The 18,700-nt window shown below is 32.1% G+C and overlaps 1 protein-coding gene, 1 non-coding gene and 1 pseudogene across 2 annotated transcripts; 1 reads left to right on the forward strand and 2 right to left on the reverse strand.

Moving 5' to 3' along the window:
* Window positions 1-5,723: 5,723 nt before the first annotated feature.
* TRNAP-AGG lies at window positions 5,724-5,795 on the reverse strand. Its single transcript has one exon. It is a non-coding gene; the product is annotated as a tRNA-Pro (tRNA).
* Window positions 5,796-5,905: 110 nt separating this feature from the next.
* LOC120151809 lies at window positions 5,906-8,403 on the forward strand (annotated as a pseudogene).
* An 86-nt stretch (window positions 8,404-8,489) lies between these two features.
* On the reverse strand, window positions 8,490-11,519 carry LOC120151779 (elongation factor 1-alpha-like). Its single transcript, XM_039164135.1, has 3 exons — window positions 11,434-11,519; window positions 9,753-10,234; window positions 8,490-9,642 (listed from the first exon to the last, which is right to left on the reverse strand). The coding sequence occupies exons 2-3, from the start codon at window positions 10,212-10,214 to the stop codon at window positions 8,761-8,763; spliced, it is 1,344 nt and encodes a 447-aa protein (XP_039020066.1). The 5' UTR covers window positions 10,215-10,234; window positions 11,434-11,519; the 3' UTR covers window positions 8,490-8,760.
* Window positions 11,520-18,700: the final 7,181 nt, after the last annotated feature.

Genomic DNA, 18,700 nt, shown 5'->3' on the forward strand with positions numbered 1-18,700 from the left:
TGATTTAGTTCGTGATTTCATTATTCATTTAATTCATTCTTCATTTAAGTCTATTTTTAACCAAATTTTAACCGCATGCTCCTAAACCATCGTAGAATACATATGCACTTACAATTTCTCTTTTTGATAACAAGTTTTCTATTTTTTAATTTAGTCCCATAATTTTTTCATAATTTCATTATTTCTTCAATTCATCTTTTATTTTAAATTCATTATTTTACCAAATTTGAATCACATGATCTATACCACTATAGAATACCTATGTAACTTCAATTTTTTTTTAACTAAAGATGTATTCTCTTTTTTATTTAGACCCTTAACATCGCATTTTACTCATGACTGCAATTGTTTTCAAATTTTTTCTTCCCGACAATTCATTGACTCTTTTATACTCTCATCAGGAGTTTACCCTCAAAATAAAGAAAAATATAATATCGTAAATATATTTTATAACTTTAGATTGTATTTGATATATTAAATAACATTATAATTTGAAAAGAATATGTAATATATATATTTCTTATATGATTAAAGAAAGTCGAAAAAATGGAACCAATCGTTACCATAATACTATAAATAATTATAATAAAATTAGCATAGAAACTCGAATAAATCGACTCAAATTTCTTAAACTCGTCTCGACTCGAAAAAATTTCAAGTTAAGTTTAAGTCGTAAAATACGACCCGTCAACTCGAATAACTCAAAATTTTTTGACTCGATTTTAACTTAGCGTCGGAGAACACAATCAGATCATCAGCGAACTGGACGTGGGAAATGCAAAAACTGCTAGAGCCAACCCGAAAACCATTGGTTGAACCCACTTCCGCTGCTTTGAACAGTAAGCCGCTTAACGTTCCTCCCACTATATGGTGAATGAAAGCGGAATACAATTCGTGGTAGTTTTCTTTGATGACATTCTGGTCCGTAATTCAGACTTGGGGAGACTTGGTACAGTTTGGTATCGAGTTCATTTTAGTCCTTTTTCGGGTACAATTATATTACTAGTCCCTCTAGTTTAAATTTCATAAATTTAATCCCTTTATTATTTTAATTTAATGACAACCGTGTTAAATTGGATTATATTCATATTTCTAGAATTTAAAATCTACTTAAAGGGTCGGTATTCCGCTTTACATAAGGTATCTGACGCATTGGTTAATCTAAAAGGCATTCTTTATCTGTTGCATGCATTATATAGGTTGGACAGGGCCGATTCTGACTATTTCTAGGCTCGAGATGAAAATAAAAAAATGGTCATCAATATAAAAAATTTAAGAAATATATAATAGGAAATTTTTATTAGATTTTTTTATTAAATTAAAAAAATAATTATTCATTATAATATAAAAGATGTCAAAAAATATATTTAAGAATACAAATACTTATAAAAAATAATACATTCGATCATTTTTTTGATGCAAAACCATTTATGATAATGGCAACATTAATGATTTCCAACATATTTTTCTCAATACATAACACAATATTTGAAAATGAAAGAACGATTTTATCTAGAATTTGAAAATATATAAAAAATTAAAAGAAATACTTTAAAAACGTTAAAAGAAAGACTTTAAAAACGTGATCTATCTAGAATTTTAAGAACAATCCTCAATATGATTCAAGCACCACAATTGATGATGTACAAGTGTGACTTTACGTGTGAGATAAATATGATAAATTAAAAATAATAATAATAATTTTCAGATGAATCGTGAAACATGAAATAGAGAAGCATGCTAATTATACTTAATTTTTTCCTCTCGATAAGTTTTGAAGAAAAAAATAACGTTAATAAATTTGTTCATTGATATGAAAAATCGGGAAAGAGATTTGGTGAATTGATGATGAAAATTTGGAAAGATCAAAACTAAAGAGATTCAATTGATTTTTTTTATTTTGGGAAAGAAATATTGAATTAGAATTTTATAGAATAACATATTATTAACGTTAATATAAAATTCAATAATGACAATTGACACATTAATAAATTCATGGGCCCAATTATTTTATTGGGTAAATTACGTGTTTAGTACATAAACTATCATTTTCATCTTGTTTTAGTACCTAAACTTTCAATTTTTTTTCAAAATCATACCTAAGCTTTAGTTTTTGCTTCATTTTAATATCCGTCTTTAAAAACTTTAGTTTCTTTTAATTTTGTTTTAGTACCCATAAAAAATTTAACGTTAAATTTTAAGTTTTTTTTTTAAAAATTAGGTACTAAAACAAAGAAAAACTGACAGTTTATGTACTAAACGCATTAAGTTTTTAACGGTAGGGTACTAAAATGAAATGAAAACTAAACATTAGATATGATTTTGAAAAAAATTAAAAGTTTAGGTACTAAAACGGATCAAAACTGATAGTTTATGTGCTAAATGAATAGAATACCCTATTTTGTTTTATAAATTTTGGGTAAATTATGTGTATAATACTTAAACTATCAGTTTTGATTCGTTTTAGTATCTAAACTTTCATTTTTTTTCAAAACATACCTAAAGTTTAGGTTTTGTATTTTAGAATCCATCGTAAAAACTTTAGTTTTTGTTACATTTTAGTACATCATCGTTAAAAGCTTTATTTTTTGTTTCATTTTAGTACCCGTTCAAAATTTAACGTTAAGTTTTGAATTTTTTTTGAAAATTTAGATACTAAAATGGACCGAAACTGATAGCTTAGATACTAAACACGTTAATTTTTTTAATGACGAGTTACTAAAATAAAATGAAAAGTAAATATTAGGTATGATTTTGAAAAAAATAAAAAAATTAAAAATTAAATACTAAAACAGATTAAAACGGATAGTTTATATACTAAATCTGTAATTTACCCTTGAAAGTTTCGGTCTACCTATTAAAATAGTACGTCTCAAGCAGCATTAAATACAGAGTAGCATCATTGGACATGTGTTATTAAAATAATATTGCTATTATTATCGACTATATTAGATGATTAGTTCAGTATCAAGTTTTTTAATAAGATTAAAGATTTTAAACCTAACATTACGAATGAAACAAATTGAACTGTAAAAATTATTCTCGTAAAGGATTTCTATCGTCTTCGATCTAGGGGTGTTCATTCGGTTAATTCGGTGGCCGAACGACCGAACTATTATTTTCGAATTAACCGAACTTTTTTTTTTCTTTAACCGTTAACCGAATCGAATTTTTTTTCGAAAATATTACCGAACCGAATAAATTTTGGTTAATTTAGTTAATTTTCGAATTAACCGAAATTTGTTAGAATTTTATAATTTAATATTTTTTTAATTAAAAAAAATAATTTACAATTAATTTAAATAATATCTAATTATAAATAATATCTAATTAATTTGATTCAAACATTTTACATTTAGTTTTGATATTATTTTAATTAATTACTATTGATTTGGGTTTTAAATAGATTTTAAATGGACTGGGCCTCTTAATATAATTATATTTAAAGGTTAATTCGGTTAATTAACCGATTTCGAATCGAATTAACCATTAACCGAGTTTTAAAAAAATTCTTAACCGTTTCCCGATCGAATTAATTCGGTGGCCGACCGAATTAATCGAACTAATTCAGTTAACAAATCAAGACGAAAATGGGTTTGAAAATTAAGACATTCTTACGTAAACGTAAGTGTTTATGTTCACGTACTAACAAATCAAGCTTTTTCACGACAAGGCTAGAGTTTTAAAGGGTTTACTATTTGCCATGTTCATAGAAAATTTAAGGTTTAATTATGTTTTCAAACCTTTGATAGCATTGTTCAATTGGAATTTTTTTTTGTTTAACTATCGGTATCTGATCAATTAAGTATTAACCATCTAATATAGGTCAAGTATTATAGAGACTTATTATGGGATGATCCTCTCAACCCTATTTATTTTACCTGATTGTTAATTTAAAATATTAAAGGGACTAAATTTATGGAATTTAAAGGAGAGGGACTGGAGACAGAATTGTACCCAAAATGGGTAAAATGAAAAAAGAGAGGGGCATTCCGAGAATTGGACCTCTCACACCCTCAGTGAGAATCATATCACTAGACCAAATGCCCTTCTTATTTAAATTATAGTAATATTTTTTAAATTTATTTTATATGACTGGTTTAAATGAGGGAGTCGAAGAGTTTGACCGAATAGAGTTGTGTTTATAGTCAATTATTTATTTTTAAAAGTGTCTATGTTCGTTTAAATTTTTAATATCGTGTTCATGTTCGTTTATTTATTTTTGAAGGTGTTCGTGTTCGTTTCGTAAACATGTTCGTTTAATGTTTGCTTATATTTTTATGAATATGTTTGTTTATCTGTTCGTGAACTTGTTCGTTTATATATTCAGAAATTAAACAAAATCAACTAAATAAATCCTATATAACATCCACAACAGAAATAAAATACAATCTTTAAACCCTAAATTTCAACCTGTGGTTTATTTAGTACCTACGTTCACCAATGTTTAAAATGTAAAAAAAAATAAAATAAAAAGTAAATCAACTTACAAATGTGTCATTAAACGAGTTTGTTCATGAACATAAATAAACAAGTCGATAAACGAGTTTGATCGTGAACATAACCGAATCAAAAATACCTTTGTTCATGTTCTGTTGTTTATTAAATGAACATAAAAATTTTGTTCACACTCAATTATTTAATTTAACAAATGAACGATTCACGAACAGTTCACTGAACGTTATATTCATTTACACCTCCTGTTATAAGGTATAAAATAGAAAAGAAAACAAGGAGTTAAAATCTCTAAATTAAATGGGTCGGGTAAGTATTGGATCGATTTTATTTAGTTTAACTCTTTATTTTAATTACACTTTTATATTTTATAATCATTTAAATAATATTTTATATAAATTAATAATATTATAAAATGAACCCACCCATTCAAAATAAAATAATAAATCAATAGGGAAAAATATATAATAATAATAAAAGTTCTCAATATTTATTTACTTTTTAAATTGTACCCTTAATTGTGCTAAATATGCCATAAGTGACTTGCTGCAGAATGGATGAGTTTGTCTAGGAGATTTGGTTTATAGCTATATAATGTCCGATCAATTCTCGACGGAGCGGTTGCTCGATTTCCTCGACCTATCATCGGAACACGTTGCTCTTGAGATTTCGAACCGTGTTGAAGCCTCGACATACGTGTCAAGTCGAAAATCTTACTCGAAACTCCCGGTCAATTCGAATCGATCAACTACAAAATCATCATGGAAAAGGGTAAAAGAAGTGATGGTTGATGGAGATACGAGAGAATGTGATCTCATGCTTTGCTTGAAGCAACGATTCACGAGTTTGATGCAAACTACGTCGAATACAAGCAAAATCAAGGGCAGCAAGGTCCGAACTTCGAACCCTTTTTTTCGAAAATGTCCGATTTTGCCGAAAGCTACTGTATTCTGGTTCCGAATGTTGTCTAAGATGTCATTAGCACCGATCAATGATTTGTTATATGTAGATGACTTAACGAAGCATTGCGAAAAGTTGTCATCAGAGCATACTACAATTAGTGTAAGCATGTAGTAAAATACTAATATGTATGAATTGGTTATGTTTTAACACATTATATATCAAAAGAGCCTATCCTTTTTATAGCAGTTATCTATTAGGCTTCATTCATCACATTAAAAGAATAAAGGGACTACATTTATGGAATTTAAAGTAAAGGGACTGGGAACATAATTGTACCCAAAAAACGTAGAACAAAAAAAGAATAAGGGGCATTCCGAGAATTGAACTCGGGACCTCTCGCACCCTAAGCGAGAATCATACCACTAGACCAAATGCCCTTGCTTTTTTAAATTATAAAACATTAATATAAAACTTTTATATAAAAACAAAAAAGAAAACTATCTAAAACCCTTAAAAATAAGATTTTTTTCGCATCGTCAGTCCCTGCAAAAACTTGGAGAAAATGGCGAGAACTGTTCTCTTCAACCTCCTAAGATCTCAATCCAAGCAGCTCATTTCGAGAAACATCCATTCAGGTTCTTTTTTTTAAATTTATTTTGGGAAATCCCTTTTGTGTTTCTTGTTCATCGCATTTAGATGTGGAGTTTGAATACTTAATTCTAGTGCCCCCCATTCGCCTAAAAGCTTAAAACCCATGTTTGTTAATCCTATTTCTGATTCTTTTGTTTGAAATTTGGTGTTTTTCTTTCGATTTGGGAATTGGGTTTTATTAACATGGCACATTCATAAATGGAAAAAGATTGGGTTTTTTTATGTTGTCATTGAGGTTTGCCATCTATCTTTTTTTACAACTTTTCTGGGTTTTGTATTTGCAATTTAAGAGTTTATAATATTCAGAATCCAGGGTTTTTGGTGTTAGCAAGTGGGTTGAAGCTGTGATTTGCTTATCTAACGGAACATGCATCGCAAGTGTTTGTGTTATTTCTTGTGTCATTATTGTGTTCTAAATATCGTATATTTATATAAATTTTGATATGATAAGGATTCCAAATATATAGATTTTGACATATTCGTATAATCTTATTATGTTTGTGTATATATCTGCTTGTTAGTGTATGATTGCACGAATATGTCACACATCATGAAAATCCGTCTCCGTTCTTATGTCTGCTTCGAAATCTTTGCCTGTGATCGGTTCTTACTTGCAGCTACTTGTGCTTTGCTTGTAATTCTCTTGCATGATATTAGATGACTTCCATCACTAAGGCATTTTATCTACCAGGACATCGTTTAGAATCTGTTTCTGTGAATTTTTGCCTCTCATTGAGGGTTGAATCCTGATATAATTTCCGGATTTTACTTTGTAGCATGTTCCTTAACATATCACTTTAACTAGTATCTGATCTAATCCCCCTTTTTCCTGATATCAGAAAAGATCGGGGATTTGATGTTTCTCGGTGTCCTTAATTTGTCTTATATCATTGAATCCTTATAGTGTCGCATATTCGTATAATTGCACAAAATTGTCACACACCATGACAATCTGTCTCGGTTCATACATTGATGCATGGAAATTTTTGCTTGTGATTGGTTCTGATTTGCAACTACTTGTGCTTTGCTTGTAATTCTCTTGCTTGATATTAGATGACTTCCATCACTAAGGCATTTGATCTACCAGGACAACATTTATAATCTGTTTTGTGTGGATTTTTTGCCTCCCATTGAGGGTTGAAGCCTGATATAATTTCTGAATTTTACTTCGGTAGCATGTTCTTTAACATGTCACTTTAACTAGTATCTGATCTAATTCCCCCTTTTTCCGGATACCAGAAAAGATCGGGGGTTTGATGTTTCTCGGTTTCCTTTGTTCTTTGCTCAAAAGCGAAACAGTAAACTTCTCAGCATATAGGACTCTTTACTGCTTGGAATATTACAACTTCTGAAGTTTGCTACAGATAAGTTAGAACTTTCTAACCAGGCACAGTTCTTATTGTGAGAAAGAAAATAATCTTGATTTCACTTGAACGGGAAACAAAAAAGCTCGTGTGGTTTTCATGACATTTGACTGCGAATATATGTTATTGTCCATAACTTGATGAATCCAGGTTTTCATGAAACTATGCTTCATTCACGGTTCGTGTTAATGTTTTTGTTTCAGATGCTATTTCCTCTAATTATTGTACAAACAAACAATATCATTTCTCTTGTTCATTCTTCTCTCCGTTGCTGCAGGCTATCCGTGTAGGTTTGCAACACAGTCTGTCACCCGATATGTCAAGCCAAACCTCAACTCTGCAGGGACCATTTTCGGTGTCCAAAAAAGATGGGCTTCTCAAGCTAAGACGACTGAGGACGACAATAAAATCAGCATCGGTCCCCAAAAAGGGAGAAAAGACGAAGAAGATGAGAAGGAAGCTGGGGTTGTTTACTACGGTCCGATTTCATCTACAATCAAGAAAGTAAAGATGCTTTCGCTTTCAACCTGCTGCCTCTCGGTATCATTAGGTCCTGTTATTACATTCATGACTTCTCCGGATATGAATGCGATTTTGAAAGGTGCAGTGGCATCCTCTGTGATATTCCTGAGTGCTACAACGACGGGCTGCTCTTCACTGGTTCGTGAGCCCTTACATCCAAAAGATCCGGTGGCAGCCCGGTTCGGACAGCTTTGAGGTGGAGATGATGTCTTGGCTAGCAACATATGTCCCACGAACCATCAAGTTCGCCGACATCCGTCCACCCGAGACCAACAGGCCGTTTGTGACGTTTAAAGCCAATGGGAACTTCTACTTTGTAGATGCTGAGCACTGCCATAACAAGGCTTTGTTGGCTAGACTCACACCCCAGAAAGCAACTCACGAGTCGGCCCGAAGAACTTATGATTCAAGTCGATCATTCGAAAGGTCGGAATCAGTATTTCGAGAAAGTTTCATGGTTACAACGAATGATCCATATAATTTATATCAGAATAATATGGTTGAATGAGCATGGTAATAATAATAAAACGAAAAACAAGTTTAGATGATATAAGATGCACATACATAAAAGTTCTACAGTATGCAAGACACAGAGGGCATAAAAGTTCTCCGATGATTGTAATGCAAAGCAACACATAAGACACCTTTTAAATATGCAACACACACTCCAGACTCCGAAACTAAAGCCACACCACCGTCTATCAAGAACCCAGTTCTGAGAACAATATCCTCGAGAAGACGGTGATGACTTCAAACGATAACAGCCATTAAAACATGCAACTATAAGTCTGTTGAACGACACAACCAAAGTTCTATAGTAGTGATCATAAAGCAGGTTTGTCGAATCAACCACGACCGGAACGGTTCATTTCTTCTTAACAGCAGACTTGGTCACCTTGGCTCCAGTTGGCTCCTTTTTCTCCACGCTCTTGATGACACCAACAGCAACAGTCTGCCTCATGTCCCTCACAGCAAAACGACCGAGAGGTGGGTACTCTGAAAAGGTTTCCACAACCATGGGCTTGGTGGGAATCATCTTAACGAATCCGGCGTCACCATTCTTCAAGAACTTCGGCTCCTTCTCAAGCTCCTTACCAGATCTTCTGTCGACTTTGGTCAAGAGCTCTGAAAACTTGACAGCAATGTGGGAGGTGTGGCAATCAAGGACAGGAGCATATCCGTTTCCGATCTGGCCTGGGTGGTTCATGATGATGACTTGGGAGGTGAAGTTAGCTGCCTCCTTTGCCGGATCATCTTTTGAGTTCGAGGCAACATATCCTCGCTTAAGATCCTTAACAGCAACATTCTTAACATTGAAGCCAACATTGTCTCCAGGAAGAGCCTCTTGGAGAGACTCATGGTGCATTTCCACAGACTTGACTTCAGTGGTCAATCCCGTGGGACCAAAAGTAACAACCATACCAGGCTTGAGCATACCAGTTTCAACACGACCCACCGGGACAGTTCCAATACCTCCAATCTTGTAAACATCCTGAAGTGGGAGGCGAAGGGGCTTGTCCGAGGGTCTTTTGGGCTCGGAGATCTGGTCAAGAGCCTCAAGAAGAGTTGGGCCTTTGTACCAATCAAGATTGGTTGACCTTTCAATCATGTTGTCACCCTCGAAACCGGAGATGGGGACAAACGGAATCTTGTCAGGATTATAACCAACCTTCTTCAAGTACGAAGAAACTTCCTTGACGATTTCATCATACCTTGCCTTTGAGTATTTGGGAGTTGTGGCATCCATCTGTATAGAAGTTAACAGAATAATTAGCAATGAAATGAACCAAATAATAACCAAGCCAAAACACATGAGCTTAAATTGGACTCTGTATTAAAAAGAAGATGAAATTCTACCTTGTTGCAACAGCAAATCATTTGCTTCACACCGAGTGTAAAGGCAAGGAGAGCATGTTCACGGGTCTGTCCATCCTTAGAAATACCAGCCTCAAAACCTCCAGTGGTGGAGTCAATGATAAGGACAGCACAGTCAGCCTGAGAGGTACCAGTGATCATGTTCTTGATAAAGTCACGATGTCCGGGGGCATCAATGACAGTGCAGTAGTATTTGTTGGTCTCAAACTTCCACAAGGCAATATCAATGGTAATACCACGCTCACGCTCAGCCTTCAACTTGTCGAGCACCCAAGCATACTTGAATGACCTCTTGTTCATTTCAGCAGCTTCCTTCTCAAACCTTTCAATAACACGTTTGTCAATACCTCCAAGCTTGTAGATCAAGTGACCAGTGGTGGTCGACTTTCCAGAGTCGACATGTCCGATTATAACAATGTTAATGTGAATCTTTTCTTTACCCATTATGCAGTATCAGCTAGGATCTGCACCAACATTATCAAACAAAATTAAACTGGAATACTATATAGACAATCAACAAAAAGATTAGGCAGCAAAACAATGAACGTAATAAACTCAGCAAACAATACAATGATTTCAGTATCACAATTTAACATCTAAAAAGGACAGAATGATTGATTTACGGGCTGACTATAGGAAATCATTAGATCTCAACAAAATCTATTAACAAATCCACTTCATAAAATATTAATCACTTATTCATACTAAAAGCAAATATCATATAAATCAGGAAGTCAATACAACGATCTTAAAGAAAAGGCAAACCATTCTAGAAAATAATTAAATAGATCTCAACAAAACAGTTTAACATGTAAAAAAGACAGAATGATCGATATACAGACTGGCTATGAGAAATCATTAGATCTCAACAAAATCTCATAACAAATCCACCTCATAAAATATTAATCACTTATTCATACTAAAAGCAAATTTCATATAAATCAGGAAGTCAATACATCGATCTTAAAGAAAAGGCAAACCATTCTAGAAAATAATTAAATAGATCTCAACAAAACAGTTTAACATCTAAAAAAGACAGAATGATCGATTTACAGACTGGCTATCAGAAATCATTAGATCTCAACAAAATCTCATAACAAATCCACCTCATAAAATATTAATCACTTATTCATACTAAAAGCAAATTTCATATAAATCAGGAAGTCAATACAACGATCTTAAAGAAAAGGCAAAACAATTCTAGAAAATAATTAAATAGATCTCAACAAAACATAATAACATCTAAAAAAGACCGAATGATCGATTTACAGATTGACTATCGGAAATCATTAGATCTCAACAAAATCTCATAACAAATCCACTTCGTAAAATATTAATCACTTATTCATACTAAAAGCAAATATCATATAAATCAGGAAGTCAATACAACGATCTTAAAGAAAAGGCAAAACAATTCTAGAAAATAATTAAATAGATCCTCAATTACTACAATTACAATAAATCTAACAGATCCAAATCACAAACGAACTAAAGCAGCCAAAAATGTTAACTTAATTCAAAAAATAAACATCATCATACATCAAATTAGAAGAAAAAAAAAGAAACAGAAACAAACAAATTCAGGAAATCAAAATCAGATGAACTGATAGATAAAACTGAGCTGAAAATAAATTGATAAAGCTTCGAGATCTAAGAATCGAACCTTTGAGAAACAAGCGAGATGGACTTCAGAACTTTGGAGCTAAAACCCTTGCGGCTGATGAGGGTTCCGTTTTGCCAGGTGTTTCATTTTTATAATCGCGGAGTTTCCCGTAACTTCATGTTTCCTAAAATGCCCTCATTTAAGTTTCATTTTGACAGTTATATCCATTCTTTTTGGTTCCATGACAGTCAGTCTTTTCTTTGTGGTTCATTTACTCGGCCAAAGGGTTCGGTCGGTTCAATTTTCACACATTAATAATTAAATTACGGGTAAATTATGTATTTAGTACTTAAACTATCAATTTCATCCGTGTTAATACCTAAACTTTCAATATTTTCAAAACTATACCTAAAATTTAGCTTTTGTTCTATTTTAATACCACCGTTAAAAACTTTGACAAAAATATCTAAGATAATACCTAAACTTTTAAAATATCCAATTTTGTATCTATACTTTGACAAGATATCTAATATAATAACTGAATTATCATTTCATTTATTATTATGGTACTTGGAGACGTTAGAGCCACATCAACCAATGCAAATACGACGCATGGAATTTTTCTAGTGAATCTAAGGGATATTGTAATACCATGTGAAAAAATATAAATAAAACATAGAGGAAATATTTTTTTTCCAGCTAGGACATTTTTTTCAAAGTAAAAGTACCATATCGAACACTTTTTCAAAGTAAAAGTATCACATTGGACATTTAACAAGTATAGGTACCACATTACACATATTTTAAAGTATAAGTATCATATTATAAACGGTTTTCCCTTTTTTTCATATGAATGGGTAAGGGAGAGGTAAGATAGTAGGCTGCCCCCAACATCAGGTTGAGAGCAACTTTCGTAGGAGACCTCCGATTTATGAAGTGCCTTCCGTGGGACTCGATCCCACGACCTCAAGGTTAAGAACCTTGTGCTCTACCAACTAAGCTGGATGGTCATTTCAAGTATCATATTATACATTTCGTCAAAATATAGACACCAAATACAATATTATCGCAATCTCAAATCCTTTACAATCCATTTGGTAACAGTTTTACGTTATGGTTAAAGGAAAATTATCTACATTTAAAGTAATTTGTATGGAATTTAGACCAAGGCCTTGTTAAAAAAACTTCTTTAAACCTAAACCTAAACAGAGGAAAAAAAAGTATCCCACGTCAATGTTTAAGGGATCTCACATACAATAATAGTCCGATATATGAATTATTTAGGTGTAAACTATACCAGAGACCACTCAATTATAACCCCTTTTCATTTTAACAATTATTTTTGAATTTTTATCAATCAAACCACTTAATTATTTAAATGCATTCAATCGGGCCACTAGCCGTTAACAGTTAAAGGAAGTGGTGACGTGGCAGTTAGTAAAATTGATATAATTATACATTTGATCCCTATTACTTATATATTCTATCGATTTGGTCATAATTTTAATTTAATTTAAAAAGTTCACTCTCTAATCAGGAATTGTCACGTGTCACCAATTGATAGGAGGTTTTTTTTAATTTAATTTAATATTTTAATTAAATAATGCATTCACCAATCAGGTGGTGCTGATTAAATAGAAAGCAACAAGTTAAAAAAATGCCGAAAGGATTCAAACCAAGGGCATTAGGCAATTCAAGGCACGCCTAAACCACTAGGATAATCATCCATCATATTGAGTTGTTGCGACTTACATCTATGTACTGGTCCAAACTTTTCTCCACATCGGAAGCATAAACTGTTTGCTCTTCTATATTCAATTAGACTCTGTCTGTTAGTTGTTTGGCTTGTTGAACTCTTCTGATTGATTAATGGTACAGGGATGAGCTGTCTAGGCACTGTAGAGTAGTATGAAATTGAATTTGTTCTAACAATTGTCCGAGTTCTCTAACTGTCCACTTCTAATGCCAATTCATACAACTTAGCCTTCCTAAAAGCATCCGAAAGATTGTGGTTCATGTACCTTTACTTTGTGTTTCAGCTCCTCTTTGAGTTCACTAATAAAGCTAGATACAAAGTAACCTTCTTCCAGGTAGGGGTTCTGTTGTAACATGAATGGTTTTAATTCCTTGAATTGTGCTTGATATTCAGCCACTGAAGATTTCTGAAGTAGCTTGTTGAATTCATCTACGACATCAGAGTAATTCATGTCACAAAATCTGTGACATAGGTCTGCTACAAATTCTTGCCATGTCACCCTATTTTTCTGCATCACGTACCCATCAAAGCAAACCTCTGCCTGTCCAACCAAGTACATAGCAGCAACTTCCAATTTCTGGTGTTCAAAAATAGCAAAAAATAAAGAAATACTTCTGGCAGTTCTTGACCCAACCCCTAGGATTGGTTCCATTAAACATGTGGAGTTCAATCTTGGGTCTGGGAACATGTAAATAATACCCTACTGGTGAGAGTTCATCCTTGTCTCTCAACCACAATTTGCTCCAACTGCTAAACCTTGTCTCTCGACCATCAGTGATGCCACGTTGCTACTAGCCTCGACCGATGTAAATAAAAGTGTTTACTTCTATAGGAACATCGATGAGATGACCATCCAGCTCAGTTGGTAGAGCACAAGGTTCTTAACCTTGAGGTCGTGAGATCGGGTCCCACGGAGGGCATTTCATAATTTGGAGGTCTTCTACGGAAGTTGTTCTCAACCTGGTGTTGGGGGCAGTCTACTATCTTACCTCCCCTTACCCCATTACATATGGGAATAAGGGACAACCATTTTTCTATAGGAACATCAATCAGTCTCGACCCATGGTAGATGGACTGCTCAGCACTAGAAACTCTGGGCTCTACAAATCCATTAGAAGGCCCAAAATCTTCTGCCTCCTATCTAACTACAAGCCCACTTTCAGACACTATGAGGACGTAGTGAAAGCTCCTAAAAGATGACCTTTCTGACTGATGAAATTTGTACTACTTTCTCATCATCTAAAAACTTAGAAAACTTCTCTCTTTTGGTGCTTAGATGTTTGTTTAATGTCCTTAAGGCCTATATATTTGTTAAGTTATGCAAATTAGCCCCTTAAATGATAATGATGCATGGATAGTTGTGTGTAGGGGCGTGGCTGGGGTGGCGCGAACTACGCGACCGCGCAGGGCCCCCAAAAAAGGGCCCAAAAAAGTATATATATAGTGGCGTTTTTCCAATAAACGCCACTATAGATGGACCTATTGCGACGTTTTTTCAAAAAACGCCACTATTATTGTGCAGCCCCAAAAAATGCCCTAAAAAAGTATATATATAGTGGCGTTTTTCCAATAAACACCACTATAGATGGACCTATTGCGACGTTTTTTTCAAAAAAAATGCCACTATTGTTGCCTCGAAATCGAATATATCTAAAAAATATGGCCCCTTTATAAGAATTTGTACAGGGCCCCCGAAAACCTACCCACGACCCTGGTTGTGTGGATGCTCGATTTTAACGATCAACATCGTATCAATACTTGTGGGGTATTAAAGCTTGCGAAATTTTGAATTTTTATATGTTTTATTTTAGTAATCTGTAGTTATAAGGCAATATCTCTTTAAAAATAATCATTTGATATTGAACGCTCACATCTCGGATATTTATGATGTTTTAACAATAATTCTTTTACTACCGATGTCGTTTGGTTGTACAACTTTCATGTCCAAATACACTTAATTATGATATTAAACCGATTTCTTAAGAGATTCGAGAACATTTTAAATGTAAATATTAAATATAAGAGTAGTTTATATAAATAATTTAAAAATAAGTATTATTCTCATAAAATATTTACATTCAATTTTAATAAATTAAATTCAATGAATAAGTCTAAAAGTTCCAAATTTCTTGCCTAACAACAAAGCACGTTCTTGAAGAATGATTTGAATTAATTTATTTATTGTTTTTTGAAGTGTGAAATCAAAAGGCGAAGCCCATGAACTTTCCGTTGTTTCAGTTAATTTTATTGTTCTAGAATCCGTTAATTTTATTAAGAATAAAAATATCTAAATTAGAACGAATGTTTATAAACACAATCGTAGACTAAACATATAGTAAAATATTTTGCTAAACACGAGAAGACTAGTCACTTTTAAGATTACAAAGACTATATAAGGAAAAAGTTAAAAACCTAATCAAATAAACGCGGATAAAAGGTAGTTATGAACAGATCTGACCGTATCGATAAACAAATCACAAAAGAGATGAAGATATTGAAAGGTCACCAACAAATCGTAAATCATAATTGAGCGACGTCAAAAATAGTATCCACGAATGCAAATCACGTATTCAAATCCAATCGATGGTCAAAAGTAGGCAAGATTAACATGATAACAAATAAAGTCTCGTCTCGATCAATCGTAATAATGCCAAATCAACCCAAAAAAAAGATAAACAAAATAACGGTCAAACGACGGAAAACGTGACATAAAGATAGAGAAAATATATCATAAAGACATAAGAAGACGTTCCATAAAGGTATAATTATTAAAAACAAACAAATAAAGATACACTATAATAAATCAAAGAAAAAATAATGAATATCGACGGTCGACGATCAACATTAAGACTGATGTCATCGCTAGTCACAAAATCGAAGAATAAAAAAGGCTAACGACGACTGAAAAAGACGACTAGAAAAGAAAAATAGGACGAATCCTAAAAATATAAAAGTATATTTAAATAATATTTAATTAACAAACTAAACTATATTTGAAACTGTCATTTTGTATTTGATTAGATAAATCACGATTAAATGATAATTTAAAAATTAAAATAGGTTAAAAGTTACTAAACTATAAGATTAATTGGCACAAGTTGCTTCAGTTGAACTTAGATTTTGAGAGTACACCAACATTAAATACTCAATAAATTTTATTATTTTTGTGATATTACCTTATTCCATAAAATAATCTCTATTTAAGCGATTCAACGAATAAACAACATGCCAAATGTACGACCTGGATTAGTCCAGATTAATCAGAACGAAATCTTGAAACTGGAAGGACAACTCGAAAAAACATATAAACAACACAAACATTAACATATGGTTCACATACACAAAAAAAGACCAAAATTTCTAAAGTGACAAAAATGTACTTAAAACGCTAAATTAAATATTAAAACTGTAAATAAAATAATAACTATTGATAAATAAATAATGTCGAAAAATACATTCTATTAAAATATTTATATATTTTTAATTTTTATATTTAGGTAATCAAAATTGACTATGCCTAGAGATATTTGTATTTAAATAAAAATATTTCAAAGAATAATTGAACTTTCTGGAAAGAATTCAAATCCCATATTCTAGTACTTAATTAAAAATTTTAAATTATTGCAATTTAAACATCTAATTACTATTTAAGTCAACGATGTATGTATTCCTAGTTTCTAGTTTATTCTCCAAGTAAGTAGGTTTCCTTCACCACGTGGAAGACCTGCAAGAACAAATTGTGTTGAAAATTAGTAAATAAAGGGACCGATTTGTAGGAAAAAGTATTGCTAAATTAATTCTATAAAAAAGCCCATCAAATTTGACCATTTTATCTAAGGGTAAATTACACAAATGGTCCCCTGACTATAAGATATTGCTTTATTAAGTCATCCGACTATTAAAAGTTATAAAATGGTCCTCTGACTAAGTGTGTTTCTTTGTTGAGTAGCTTGACTATTAAAAAATACAAAATGGTCACCTGACTATTTATTATGTTCCAAACTCGTTATTTTTCGTAAAAAAAATTACGATATTCTAAGCTCGACGTTAACTTGTTGACTGTGATATGATAAAATATGATCTCATAATCTCAAATGACTATCATATCTTAGTCATCATGTTAATTTCCAGCTTTGACAATCATCAGTTTTTAATGGAAAAGGAATAATTTGAAACATTATGAATAGTCGGTTGCCATTTTGTAACTTTGAATATTCGAGGGACTCAACAAAGCAACACTCTATAGTCATAGGACCATTTTGTAATTTTTAATAGTTGAAGGACTTAATAAAGTAATACCATGTAGTCGAGAGACCATTTATGTACTTTATCCTCTATCTAATACGTTGGTGTAAAATTATTGTAGAGTAGCTTTTTATACATGGTAAAAATAACATGACGACTTCTTTTTAGTCAGTCTAGAATGGTATTTGTTCAAAATATTCTTTAGTCAATTAATAACGAACGCACGCACACATACTCTAAAAACATAACTATTTGAATTCGAGATTTCTACGAACAACGACACTCTCTTCCATCCTTTAAGAAAAGCTCAATAGATTTGATAACTTCTGAATTGATTAAAGAAACTTTAGTTCTATAAATTAGAAAATATTCCAAATTCGCATTGGTATGCTTCGTCCATTGGACTCAAATAACTGACTAATTTAGAACCTTCACAATCTCAAGGTACTTTGACCATTCTTCAAAAACAATATATTATAAATAAATATTTTTCCATTTAATTATGTTAGACACTTTATTATTAAATAACATCTTATTTTATTATATTATTAAATAAATTCAATCCCATGAAAAGAAAATTCGCCTACAAAAAGCCACCCTCTAGAAGTCTAAATATATAAATTATTATTTAATTCACTTAGAATTAGGATTATTATAGGTCAGGTAGAGATTTTCGGTCATTCGACCTTGGAACATAACATATCTTATACTTCGTCCGAGACAATTTGAATTTAGAGAAATTTCACCGGACCTAAAACTCGACTTAACTTTTAAGATAAAAATATGCATCCGCACCTGCATTCAATTCGACTCGACACATACATATAATATATATATAATTCTCATTTTTATTAAGTACAATAGGGATTTAGTTGAAAAATTATATAGATGAAGAGTATTATAGCAATTATCTATAAATATAGAGGTCAATTATACTATTATTCTTAGGTCTGACCTTTTTTATCCTAAATCTAAATCCAGTCTGACCTTACCTTCTAAAGAACCTGAATTGACATGAACTCGATTTTTTTAAACTAACCCTATAAGTTTGGTTGGAACATCGCGGGGGCCAAGGGGAGTTATATTTTTAATTATTAATTAATATAGAAAAAATTATATATTTAAAAATAAATAAAGAAAAATTTATCAGATCCCTCAATTAAGAAAATTGTATTTATGAAAAATAAAAAATATTTTAACCCCGCTATAATAAATTCCAAGTTTGCCCATGCTTGTAAGATTGGTTCGGGACAGAAATCATCTGGTTAATGTCAAATACACACCCCTATTAATAACAGACTATAAGTGAAATTGACCATCATTATA

This window comes from Hibiscus syriacus, unplaced genomic scaffold, assembly GCF_006381635.1.
Source record: "Hibiscus syriacus cultivar Baekdansim isolate YM2019G1 unplaced genomic scaffold, ASM638163v2 tig00111069_pilon, whole genome shotgun sequence".
NCBI classification, from domain to species: Eukaryota; Viridiplantae; Streptophyta; class Magnoliopsida; order Malvales; family Malvaceae; genus Hibiscus; species Hibiscus syriacus.

Coding starts and splice junctions, on each gene's coding strand:
- LOC120151779 (XM_039164135.1), bottom strand. CDS start 10,214: ATGGGTAAAGAAAAGATTCACATTAACATTGTTATAATCGGACATGTC. Junction 9,643..9,752: donor TGATTTGCTGTTGCAACAAG/GTAGAATTTCAT, acceptor ACTTCTATACAG/ATGGATGCCACAACTCCCAA.